At 45.2% G+C, this 12062-nt stretch overlaps 1 protein-coding gene across 1 annotated transcript in view; it reads right to left on the bottom strand.

Moving 5' to 3' along the window:
* Positions 1-12062, bottom strand: part of LOC120848059 (neprilysin-1-like) — a 67039-nt gene that overhangs the window by 16230 nt on the left and 38747 nt on the right. The window contains exons 10-13 of the mRNA XM_040219989.2: positions 10845-11079; positions 8807-8905; positions 3878-3955; positions 2361-2473 (exon numbers count right to left, since the gene is read on the bottom strand). Coding sequence (XP_040075923.2) covers positions 2361-2473; positions 3878-3955; positions 8807-8905; positions 10845-11079 — 525 coding nt within the window. The remainder of the gene's footprint in view (positions 1-2360; positions 2474-3877; positions 3956-8806; positions 8906-10844; positions 11080-12062) is intronic.

Genomic DNA, 12062 nt, shown 5'->3' with positions numbered 1-12062 from the left:
ATCTACTCGCTTCCTCCCCCTTTCTCCTCTCCTCCTCCTCGCTCCCCCTCCTTCTCCCTCTCCTCCTCCCCTCCTCCTTCCTCCACAACCTCCCTCCTCCTTCCTCCTCCTCCCTCCCGCACGGTGTATTATGGAAAACGTCCCATAATGCAAAGCGCGCGCCTCACCGCGGTGCATTATGGAACGTTTCCCATAATGCACCGCGCGGTGCCGAAACGTCCGCGCGGTGCAATATGGGGAACGTCCACTAATGCACCGCGGTGACGTTTCGGCACGGTGACGTTTCGGCAGGATGTCGAAACGTCGCCCTTGTGACGTCACCAGTAACCCTCGTGACGTCACGAGTGACGTCACGACGACGGTCCCGCGCGTTGCATTATGGGACGTTTCCCATAATGCACCACGCGGTTACGCCGACGGCGACGCCAATGCCGCTCAACAGAAAGGAGCAAAAGCTGGTGATGTAGAAAGAGTGCATGAAACGAGGGGAATTAGAAATCGCTTCACCTCTCTTGGTGAATCAAAATTAACTGTTGGGCTAGTTGGCTACACATTGTATAAAAATTCAAAAGCGCAAACACCAAGGAAAAAAAGAGGGGAGAGGACGGAGCGCTTACTCCAACTGGAAGTTTAAGGCATTCCCCGAGGAAGACATAAAAGAAGAATTAGGCACGTGAAGGTAAAAAAGAAGAAAAATTATTGTTTACAGTTTATAGATGCATTAAAAATTTTAAACTAAATCTGACTTCACCCCTTGACACTAGCGAAAAAAGAATGTAATAAAAATTCAGAAGTATAAACAAAATCAGCAGGTCAAAGATAAGGTTATAAAACATCAAAGCGACCTGCGTTACGAAAAAAGGTCGAGGTATCTCATCTCTTTCTCGGACTACGCTATTGACGGTGCGCTTATGCAAGCTCCCCCGAGAGACAATATGGTTTTCGCTTCATAGAGTTCTCTGGATCTTTTTTTATGGTAATGCTTGAGGATCTTAGTCTGTTGGAATATGGGTGTGCAGTGGCAGTCCCGGACATGCATGGCGAGATGTCCCGATGGTGATGATTTCAGAGAAAGGTGATGCTCTCGAAATCTCACGTTCACACAGCGCCCAGATTGTCCGATGTAGACTTTCCCACATGTGAATGGAATTTCGTACACTACGTTGATGTTGCAGTTGACGTACTTGTGCGTATGCTTGACGGTGCAGTTGTTATTTTCATTTTGCGAATTAATCTTAGGACACATTTTTTTCTTAGTTTGTTTGGAGCTGATAGTACCACTGGTACTTCATACTTTGAAGCTATCCGTTTGAAGTTGTGGGATATGTGGGATATGTTCGGCTCCGTTGAGGCGTGGTGACATTCTTTTTCTTTTCCTGCTCGATATCTTTCTTCCTTCCCTTTTCTCCTAGCGTTCGCGCGACACCGTCACATGCCGCCGCCTCAAAAAGGCGTCGACCCGACGCACACAATACGCAAAGAAACTGGTGTTATGAAGACACTTAGAACACACACAAAACACGCGATAGTTGCAAGTGCTGTACACGTATAAAACAGTACTCAACTCCACGCAAAACACAATCGTCCTAAGTGATAATTGCAAGTCCTGTACAAAGCCTTTGCGCCCAGAAAATTGGGCGCAAAGGCTTGTATCAGGTGGTTCTGAAGGGAAGCGCGCGCAGCATAATAAAGAGATGATGGTGCAACGTAATATGTTTCCATATGAAACTCTTCCCAGCCCACCAGTTCAACTAGAAGCGCCACGCACAGTAAGTACTGAAAGACGAGGGGGCATCCTATCCTAGGCACCATTCGAACTGAGCACCACGCACGCCATAAATCTACCGCATTGAAACACATTTAATGGAACGACCAAACGTGCAATATTTCTTTAGTATATTGAAATATTTTCTTAATATCCCTAAGGCCCACAACTTGTTAGAGAAGACCTCTACTGTAATTTACTCTTCCGTGCACGCTTTGATTTTTAACACTCGCGCTTGTCCCATCGACATTACCAAATCTATTTTCTTTTACGCAGAGCCGTAAACGAGACGGAAAAACAACAAAAGTATACGTTACGGTTCTCTACAAGTAGGCTCAAGTTTGTAATTTGTCATCAAATCGTGATAAATATATACAATAAAACGAACACAGCATTCTTAAAACAACGCTGATTTTCTTTTGATCTAAAAAAACATCTGTTTTTGACGAACACGCAGACATGTTATCTAAATAAACAAACACTCCAGATCCTCCAAGTTCATAAAACTGTCGTAAAACGATAGTCAAATAAAAACGTAAACTGTTCAAACTAAGCTTTTACTAAACAGCGATAAAGCAATAACTTTTTCACTTACTCTTCTGTCCGGTTGTTCTTCACACGTAACTCTCTCAAATTCTCCAGGCCAAGTTGCTTACGGAAATTCACGTAGGACAAAATAAAAGGCTCACCAAGATCGACGCGCCCCACCTTTCAAAAGAAAACAAATAAAGTCTTGTGCATGCCCCTCATGCATTGAAAACGAAAAAAAAAATCAAATGTTGCTGACAGCAATTATTGACAGTATAATATTTTATGTAACACAAATCAGACGTAAAATAAGTTTAAAACCATCGAGATGTCCTGTTAGTAGCCCTTGCTGCACTAACCTATCAATTGCGCAAAAATTTAACCTATTGCCGACAACAAATATTAACACGTGCTTTTTATAAACAAAAATGTGTTTAATACTGCAATGGGAGTGAATTTACATAAGAACATGAAGGGCGTAAAAAATGGGAACAAAGAAAAATAAACACCACTAAATGACGGTCTCGGAATGCTCGATGTAATTATTATGGCCTCAGATTTAAACGTTTCTTGCTGCCTTGTTCATTTGACAGAAACTTTGTATTGACGCACTAGTGAGCGTCTATTTAATTTATATTTTTCTTTTTTAGTTATATTTTTATTTATTTTTGTATAAGTACAATTCTATTCATAGTAAGTCAATCAGTATTTAGTGTTCAAATATGCTGATCAGAGGTGTCTGCTTTGACATAATGCTGGCACCAATGAATTGATGCGAAATAAATATTTCTCATATATTTCAAGGAATATTTTACCCATTCTTTGAATTTCTCAATATTTCGCAGAAGAATTATAAACTGAAAAATTGAGGCTGAATTTTATATTAGAAATATCAGTAGGGTTCGAAAGACAGGAAGGCTCGAAAGGATTCAAGTATAAACAATAAGGTTATTTTAAATACTTGAATGCTTTTAATAATGTGGATTACTACACCTGAGCACATATTATACTGCATAGTTCTGATGAATTTAATGCAGTATTAGAAGCTACTGCGAATTCGTTATTTAAAAAAGATTCAGCGTAACGTTGGGCGTAACGTCTAGTGTTCTAGTGGAAAATCTAAATGATCAAAATTTGACAATCACAGTGGTCTGGCGATAAATTTCGCAATTACTTCAGGCATTTTAGTCTACTTCTATTTCTGTAGGGTTTTCCTTCATGCTGAGATTCATTAAAACGGCCTAGTGTACAGATTTTATTTTAAAATCCGTAAAATCCTCCAAGAAAATTTGGTACTGCCGATTTCGCTCTTTATCTCAGAAAAAAAAGTACTCTTTCTGAAGCTAAATAACGAATACAGTATATATTTCAGCCCCCAAAACTATCCTTAATGCGAAATATTTTATTTTAGATTTTTTTTGTTCCAAAACTAGTTCATTGGAGTGCAGCCCCGTTAAATATGTTATGTCATAACCGCCAAGGAACATCTGTGTTTTGTGTTTACTATTTTGTACAGTTGGCATAGTCCTGGAAGATATATTTTATGGCAATATTTTAAGAAATAAAACCTTCTTAATTACTTACGTTACGGTATATGTAATTCATATGTGTGTCGTTCATCAGCTGTTCATCATAGGCCACATGTTTAACCATATGAGTAAGCTGTTGAATGAAATCGGACAAGCATTGTAAAAATACATTCTTATGATTGGGTGATAATATATTTGATTTACACAACTAATTGTTGTTCAGGGATACACATAATTACATAAGAACTGTTGCATAGGGAAAACAAGAAAACGAGTGTTACTACAAACAAGCTCCTTGGTAACAATATAACCACCGTTTTGGCACAAATTAGTGGACTTTTTACATCTTACATTAACCCTAATTTAAGAACGAGAGTAAGCAAGGCTTGCTTTCAGAGATCTTCAAAACGCGAAAAGCGTGCTGTGGTCGAGCTCCACGAGGAAAAAGACACTGTTGTTGTCGGGAAACGTCTTTATTAAATTAAGGGGATTACAGTTGTGGAATACGACTCAGCCGGCTACGGGCCTTGCTGAGAAGGGGTAGGGGAGCGGGTTGTAAGGCTGGGGAACAGTCAAAGAACGAAGCATTACGTGAGGTAGGCCATCCTCATATATTTGAAGAGAAAATCGAAGCCGCTTTCTGATGTCGTCGGGGCCAGCCAGTCTTGCCCAGGCTTCTACCAAGCTAGGCGTCACTTGGCCCAATTGGGCGAGTTCTTCCTCCCTCTTCCGCCGCCTCGCTGAGCACTCCGAGAGGAGTTGGCGTGAAGTTGCGAACGGCCCAGATGGCTGGCAGCTGGTGGTGGCGGTGGCGCTGCTGGGCCGGTGGCAATTCCGGATGGCCCAGGCAACAGCGGTTGCGTGCTAGGACGATCTTAGCCCGTGCCGGGCCGGGCGATGCGGCGTCAATGCACAGCCGGTGTCGATTACACGAAGCCGGGCTTTATTGGCCTGCGCGTACCACCGGTATATGCGGGTAACTCGACTGCCCCTCACAGTGGGACAGTCGAGTGGACTGTCGCCACCTTGCCTCGGTACGGGTGTGTGTGTGTGAGGGGGGGGGGGGGAGGGGAGGGGGCGTAGGGTCCAGGTATCGGTCCCGGTCCGAGCCGGGGAGGGAGGGGGGACCGAGGGGCCAAGCAGCGGATGACCGGCCGAAGGGAGAGTCAAGAACGCCCTTGCCGGCCGGTGCGCCGCCTCGTTGCACCAGACACCCGCGTGGCATGCAACCCCGAAGACATTTATGTTTGCGACGGTCCCCAGGGAAACTTCGAACCACGCCACAGCCGCATGGAGGAAGATTACTGTCGAGGACCTAGGAGGTGCCGACAAATGGGACGCCTCGATTGCTCCTGCTATAGTAGGAGTGGATGAGTACTTCAGTGGGTGCACCGGAGCCCAAAAGTGGCGGTGTTGCGGAGGGGTGTTCCTATCATTTCGTCTAAACTCTTTTCCTGGCATTACGTTTTGTGGACAACTTTTCATGAAGACACGTTTCATGGACACACGTTCCGTCGACATGATAATTTCGTTGACTCCCGTTAAACGAATTGCACGCTGCATGGACACTTCGTCACGCGTGTATCACTGGCGCGCGCGTTAACCCCCCCCCCCCCCTCCCTCGCGCCTGCGTTCACGCTGCTTCGCGACGACACGATGCGACGGCTCATTGCAAAAATGTTAAACCACTTGACCGAACCGTACACGCCGCTGAGCGGCGTGTACGGGTCGGTGAGGTTGAAACATCGCGTGTCGATGAAACAATTTGTCGATCAAACGTCGTTCGATGAACTGATCGCCACCGGTCGCGGAGCGCCAGATCCGCTCACAACAGGATCGCACGGAGTTCAGACTCAAGGAAGTCGAGACCTTGTGAGAGCTCGACACTGGAGGACAACCCCGGGGACGGGCAACAGACATCGGCAGCAATGATGCCGTATTCGGGATCCGCTGGCGCGTCGCGGTAGTAATTACGGACCTCGGGGTCATCTGCGTAGGCAGCGCGTTCATGCGCAACCGCTCGGAACCGTCTTCGGCGGGGATCGGGACGGTGTTGGTTTGTCATTAGCCAGGCTCGGCAGGCTTCAGGAACGTGGCCACGTGGCGAGTAGAAGGACTCCCTCAGTCGGCTGAAGGCCCAGTAGCCCGAAAATGGCGCGCCCTGTCTGCTGCACGAGAGGCGGCGGTGCTGCCCAAGGCGCGCCTCATGCAGCAAGCAGGTCCCCCAATGGGTTTCAGTGCCGCATGCGCATGCAACTGGAGGATCGGCGTAAAGTTCGGGAGGCCCATGACGACGCACATAGCCCTCCGATTCAGGACCTCCAAGGCCCAGGTTGCCTCTCATGATGCCCATGTGCTATGCCCAATAAGAAATCTTGGCTTGAGCCAGGCTAAGGGCCAGCATCTTCCGGCTCAGCAACACTTCCTTTGATTTCCTCCTCCCAATACTCTAACTAACTAGGGCCAGCATGCGGAGGGTGCTCGAGTCAGGGCCTGAATAGTTGGCAGTGGTGCGACGGATGAGGTGCAACACTTGGTCCACGGAGGCTTTTGTTTTGCTCAACGACGTCACGGGTGGGCCGTATGGTGAGGAGTCGACTCCGATGACTTGCAGTACGTTGGTGTCCTGGGTGGTTTTGCCCACCAACCTGTGGTCTATGCAGGGCGTCACCTCGCGGCGTGCGATGGTTTTGCCCAACACGGCCCACTGGGTCTTCTCTGGGGAGTGAGTTATGCCCCGCATAACAAGAAAGCCCTTGATGGCGCCTAGTACCTCCTGTGCGGAATCTGGTTGAGGACAGCTTTGGCCGCCTGTCGTCCATATGGCGGTGTCGTCTGCGTAGATGGCGGGGCGGACGCCGGAGAGGTTGTCGAGGCGGGGGTTTCGGTCCGCCAACACCAGAGTGAAGGGAAGCGGTGATAGCACCACGCCCTGTGAGACCCCCCTCCCTACCGGAAATGATAGAGCTTGGACTCCCCCTACCGAGGTGCTGTATGTTCGCCCACCGAGGAACGCTTTAATGTATTGAAAACGTCTGAAGGTGAGACCCGCCTTTGAGGCGGCAGCAAACACGGTCGGCTACAGGGCCGTATCGAAAGCCTTTTTCAGTGGCACAGCGATAGCGATCTTGATATCGTAGCGCGGGCGCCCGCCGGCGAGGTCCTCCGCGATCAGGGCGAGAGCCTCTAGCGTGTTAAGGCCACAGCGGAAGCCGGTCTGGCATGAATGCTAGACGTCTTGGTTTTTACGTGTCACTCCATCCGCGTCAGCGCCATTCTCTTCATAAGCTTCCCGGTCTGTGGCGTCAGGGAGATCGCTCGCATGCAGGAAAGCTGCCGCAAATCTCGGGCCAGGTTGGAGATTGGCAGGATGGTGACTTGCCCCCAGGTGGCGGGAAGTCTGCCCGAGCCCCAGGCCTCGTTAAAAACACCCAGGAGCTCCCGCATCTCTGGCTCAGGCAGATTTAGAAGGATCGAAACGCTGTTCATGTCGAACCCTTTAGCGCTGTTCGACCTGGTCATGGAGAAAATGGCTTTCAGCAGTTCCGCGATGGTGAAAAGCTCGTCCATTCCCGGATTCATATCTGGTGGCGGTGTGCCACCAGATATGAACCCGGGAATTTCTGATTGTGGCTCCAGTTCTACGATGATCGGTGCCCTCGAGCGTCCATGTCTCCCCGTATCCTGTTGTCCCTGCGTCACGAGAAGGATCTCCCTCTCCGTCACTGGTACAGCTGCACCGCGGCACTTAATGTAGGTGGTGGGCTCGTTGCACACGGAGAGCTCTGCACTCCGCCTCGGTGGTTTGTGACCTGTGTTTTTTCCGCTTCGGCCGGCATGGAGTGCATTCGCGAAAATACCTCTGCCCATCAAGTGATGTTTATGCCTTGCGGCGGTTTCGATATCGAGATTGGTAATAGCGCGAGCTCCTCCATTGCGGTCTGCCGGTCGTGATGGCGATCTGTTTGAGCCTTGTGTTTTTGTTTTTTAGCCGCATAAACCCTGTACCACTACAGCCCCAGGGTCACGTGTTATGGCATATTTGGGCCGTTAAGTAAGACCAAGATGGATGTGCCTTTTCTCATACAGGTGATGTCCAGGGTGGTCCTTCTTGCTTCCACCTTAGTGCGAATCATCTGTAGGGAGTGTTCGCCGGCTATGCCATGCACCGTTCCCACGGAGGGGTTTCTTGTCGTAGCTGGGAAGGAGTGTGCCGGAATTCAGACCATGTTATGGATGAGCAGAATCCTGTATCTTGTTTCAATTTAGGGGGTGTCAACCGCTGGGATGTCTCTTTAAATAATTTAGTCGGATGTTTGTGACGATCGTCTTGCTAAAACCACTCATGTTAAGTACGCATTGTCGAATGAACACTCTACGTCCGAATGAGCCCTAGTTGTTTGGAGAAGATGCCAGAGGTATAGAGCTTGTTGCTATTTAATCCGAAAGTTATAAGCGACTTTCTTTTTCATTTTGAATGAGATAATGGGGTGCAGCGAACACCACGGATACGGGACGGTGAAGGGGGTGAGCTACCGGGAACCAAGCTTAATTTCTTGTTTAAAATGTTTGTAAATCGCATATAAATTTCAGTTAGATGCTGGTAAGCATAGTGAATTTGGCATCTGAACCGCACCGCTATATCTACATTCGTCCGTATACAGAGCGTTCGACGATGCAAACTTTTGGACTTAAATTTAAAAATGAAGTGCAAATTGTTTTAATAGACACCACGCACTTGACGATTCTACAGCAACTGTAAGATGTTTCATATTATCTTGCATCAAGGTTACGATGGCATGTTGAAATTGATATCACGCTGTAAACTGGTTTGAGAGGCTTATTATTGACAAAATATATAATCAAATTTTCAACCCCCGAGAAACAGCACACGTGTAATTGATTCGATTCATACAGCCAAGCAAATAAAAGTAGAAGCAGGAGGACATTATATAATTATTGAGCCCTAAAAAATGGCACTTACCTTTGCCAAAGCCTGCGATTTTGTTTCCTTATCCATCCATCTTAACTCCAAAAGGCGTTTCTTGAAAGATTCACTAAGCTCTAGAACCAAGCCATTTATCTAAGATTCAAAATAGACGGCAGGTTATTGGTGTGATATCTGAATAGCGAATATTTACCTAGTTGAATTAGTTTAACAAACAGCTAATACTTTAGTACTATACTTTTCGTATTAAATAATAGTTTAGAATTAGTGCACTCTAAAAAATATTACAAAGGTAGTTAGCTTTAGTGGTCATGCGCGACACGGTTTCCGCAATCATGACATTGCTATTTTCGCAGATTATCATAAAGCGTATTGTTGTACATAATACTTTACCACCTATTTAGGTAACCAGGATAAAAACACTCGGTTAAACTAGAAGTTTTCTTTAGAAAACACGAAACACAGATGAGCAGGTTCTTGCTGGTACAGGGTTTCTTGAACTGTATAAAAGACAACTTCGTGTGGCAAGTAATTATATTGATGTAGATTTTAATATTGAAAGTTAAAAACCGAGAACAAATAACTAAAATGTTTGAATTATAATTAATATTACTCACTGTTCAATGATTTCATTATAATAAAAAAATACACAATCTGCGATAGAAACTGGGACAATCCATGGTTGGAGCACATCATATGTTGCGCAGAATGTGACTTTGTGAGGAATTAGCTGTGACCCGCTTTTCTCAATCAATTAAGAATGTCGTTATCATTCAGGAAAACACACTAAGTGCTCGCCGGAGATTTACTTCTGCGCATAACACGCTAAGAGTCAATCAGTGAAATCAAAGAATAACTACGAAAAAAAAATACTTGCTAGGAAATTTGATATCTTCACGTTAGTATCGAGAGTGACACCAGCACAGGCCAAAGAATGCGAGTGTCCCTACTCCTTTAAAGATAACACAAAAATCAAAACTCGATGGTCTGCACAAAAAGCGTACCGAATGGCAAAGCTGAAAGATTATTTCGGCTTGCAAATTTAAATTGTAACATGGGTATCAGGTTTCTATGAGACACGTCGTCCCAGTGCCACGTCGAAATTATTATTTTATTTCTCAAACTTAATGTCAGATGGCCAATTTCGTCTCTAGATTACATTCACATTCTGCACGTCCACATTGCGAGAGGATAATATGCAGAGCTTTCAGAGTGTGCGTGGAACGTGAATGTCTACGATATGCGTGTGAAAAGGCGGCATTGCCCTGTAGTGCTGAAATATTTAATTCCGTTTGTACGGCTGCTGGTTGAGCAAACAAGAATCTATCAGCATAACACACGAATGCGGCAGTCAAAGTATATTTCTTCTTTGCCTAAATCATACGCAGAAACCCGCCGTTGGGAAACGACCTTACAAGAGGAGAATGCGGCACCGACAAAACAGATGTGGTGTTGCAATATAAATTTAGGTTATCACCGGTGTGTAATAGTAAATTAAAGGCACATATTTTTGGCCCTCGGACAATGAGGACACTATGCTCATCCAGTTTGCATTTCTTTATTTATCGAGACAAAAGCAGAATCTGCTCGGATATTATTCTCAGAAACTATTACTGAGAACAAAAATAGAATAGACACTAGACCGTGAAAGTGGATTATTACGCTCCAACGATTTAATTTTATGCTTACTACGAAGGTGTAATAATTTTCTTTTTGTTTATTTACACTTCCAAACACGCTCATTATTCTAATTTTGCAAGAAGTAAAGTGCCTTAACTATTAAACCTACTTTTCGCTTCCGGTTGTTTCTGCACTTTTCTACACTTTAATTTTGGAGCGTCAAGTCAAAAGATTACGATATCTGCGGGAATATTTTACAACACGTTTCTTATTCAGGAGAAATCGAATCGTATAGCTCTTCTATTGAATAATCATACTCAATAGATTGCAATCCTTACTGGGTTTGTTACTATTTTAGAAACGGATATTTTTTCATCATTTGTGCGACAAGTTATGTTCACAAGGTTACTCAATTAATTGCGCGTAGAATGATGTTTAAAAGACAAAACCTTACATCCTTCTTTGCGGTTGCGCTGAACTTTTTTTGCACGTAGAGCCTTCCGGCGGCATAGTCCATAATGCCATAATATCCGGCGATGTAGCTTAGGCAGTGCATCCACTGGGGATGGTCCATCTTGGCACCAGTGGAGAGGCTGGTCATAACGAAGGTCATCTCCCGGAACTTTTGAAGGGCGAGGGGAGCGAAGCGCTGTATCACTCGCCACATAAAGTAGTTATACACCGTGGATCTGAAGCAGAATGTCACGCGAAGCGGGGGGTTCAGTGGTTCAGTGTTTCATGGCGCCGCAGCCCGGAGAACCTAAAGCCAAAGCTCGCGCTGCAGAACACAAGAATCCTGGTTCAATCCCCGCCCCTTCCCGTTTTGATATAGATGGGATGAGCACCATACTGGCAAGCGCCCCTGTATCACTACTCCGTGATTCACGTTAACCCTTTAGGGTATGGTGGTTTCAGAATGATGCCACCAAAGAAAAAAACGTGGTCTAAGAGTGCAGCGGATAGAGGTATCAATCTGAAACCACCGCGGCCTTACAGCGCACTAAAATCAAAATAGTAAAGTGTTTTTTTGTTGTTGTTGTTTTTTCTAAAGACCACTCTAGTTCGCTGGAAGTATGCCGTTGAACATGCGCTTTCAACCTAATATGATCAGTACTCCGCAGTTATTAAACAGGGGGCCTTAATCCAAAACAACGTGTGTGCACATTTGCCTATGAGTTCCCAAGAAGAAGTAAAACAACTTTATTAATACCGATATTCATTCATAAGCTGTCGATTGACAAACAATGGTGGCACTGCTTTCTTAAACCATTGTACCGCGTCTGTAAGCTCATAATCCAAAATTATTTAAAAATGTGAGTATAAGCACGTCGAATCGGATCACTCTCCTGTATTTTTTGCACATAACGTGAACCTACTGTACCAAAACGTTATGACTGTCAAAGCTTTAATAGTTGTGTCTATGAGATTAAAATGAAACCAACAGTCTGCTTTTGACACATAAAATCTCTGACATAATAATTACAACCATACCCTGAGATGAGGGTCTGGGCAATCAAGCAGTGATGACAAATATATACAGAGGCAGGTGTTGCGGAACTCTCAAAAACGAAGCGCTCAAAGAATTCCGACGAAAATTCGACTACACTTGATCGTAGCCAAATTTTGACTAAGATCTTGACTAATTCACTATGATTGAAAATTTGACTACGCC

Source organism: Ixodes scapularis, unplaced genomic scaffold (genome assembly GCF_016920785.2).
Source record: "Ixodes scapularis isolate PalLabHiFi unplaced genomic scaffold, ASM1692078v2 PGA_scaffold1__304_contigs__length_218370807, whole genome shotgun sequence".
NCBI classification, from domain to species: domain Eukaryota; kingdom Metazoa; phylum Arthropoda; class Arachnida; order Ixodida; family Ixodidae; genus Ixodes; species Ixodes scapularis.
Note: the sequence above shows the minus strand (reverse complement) of the source record. Positions and strands in the feature narration are given on the sequence as shown.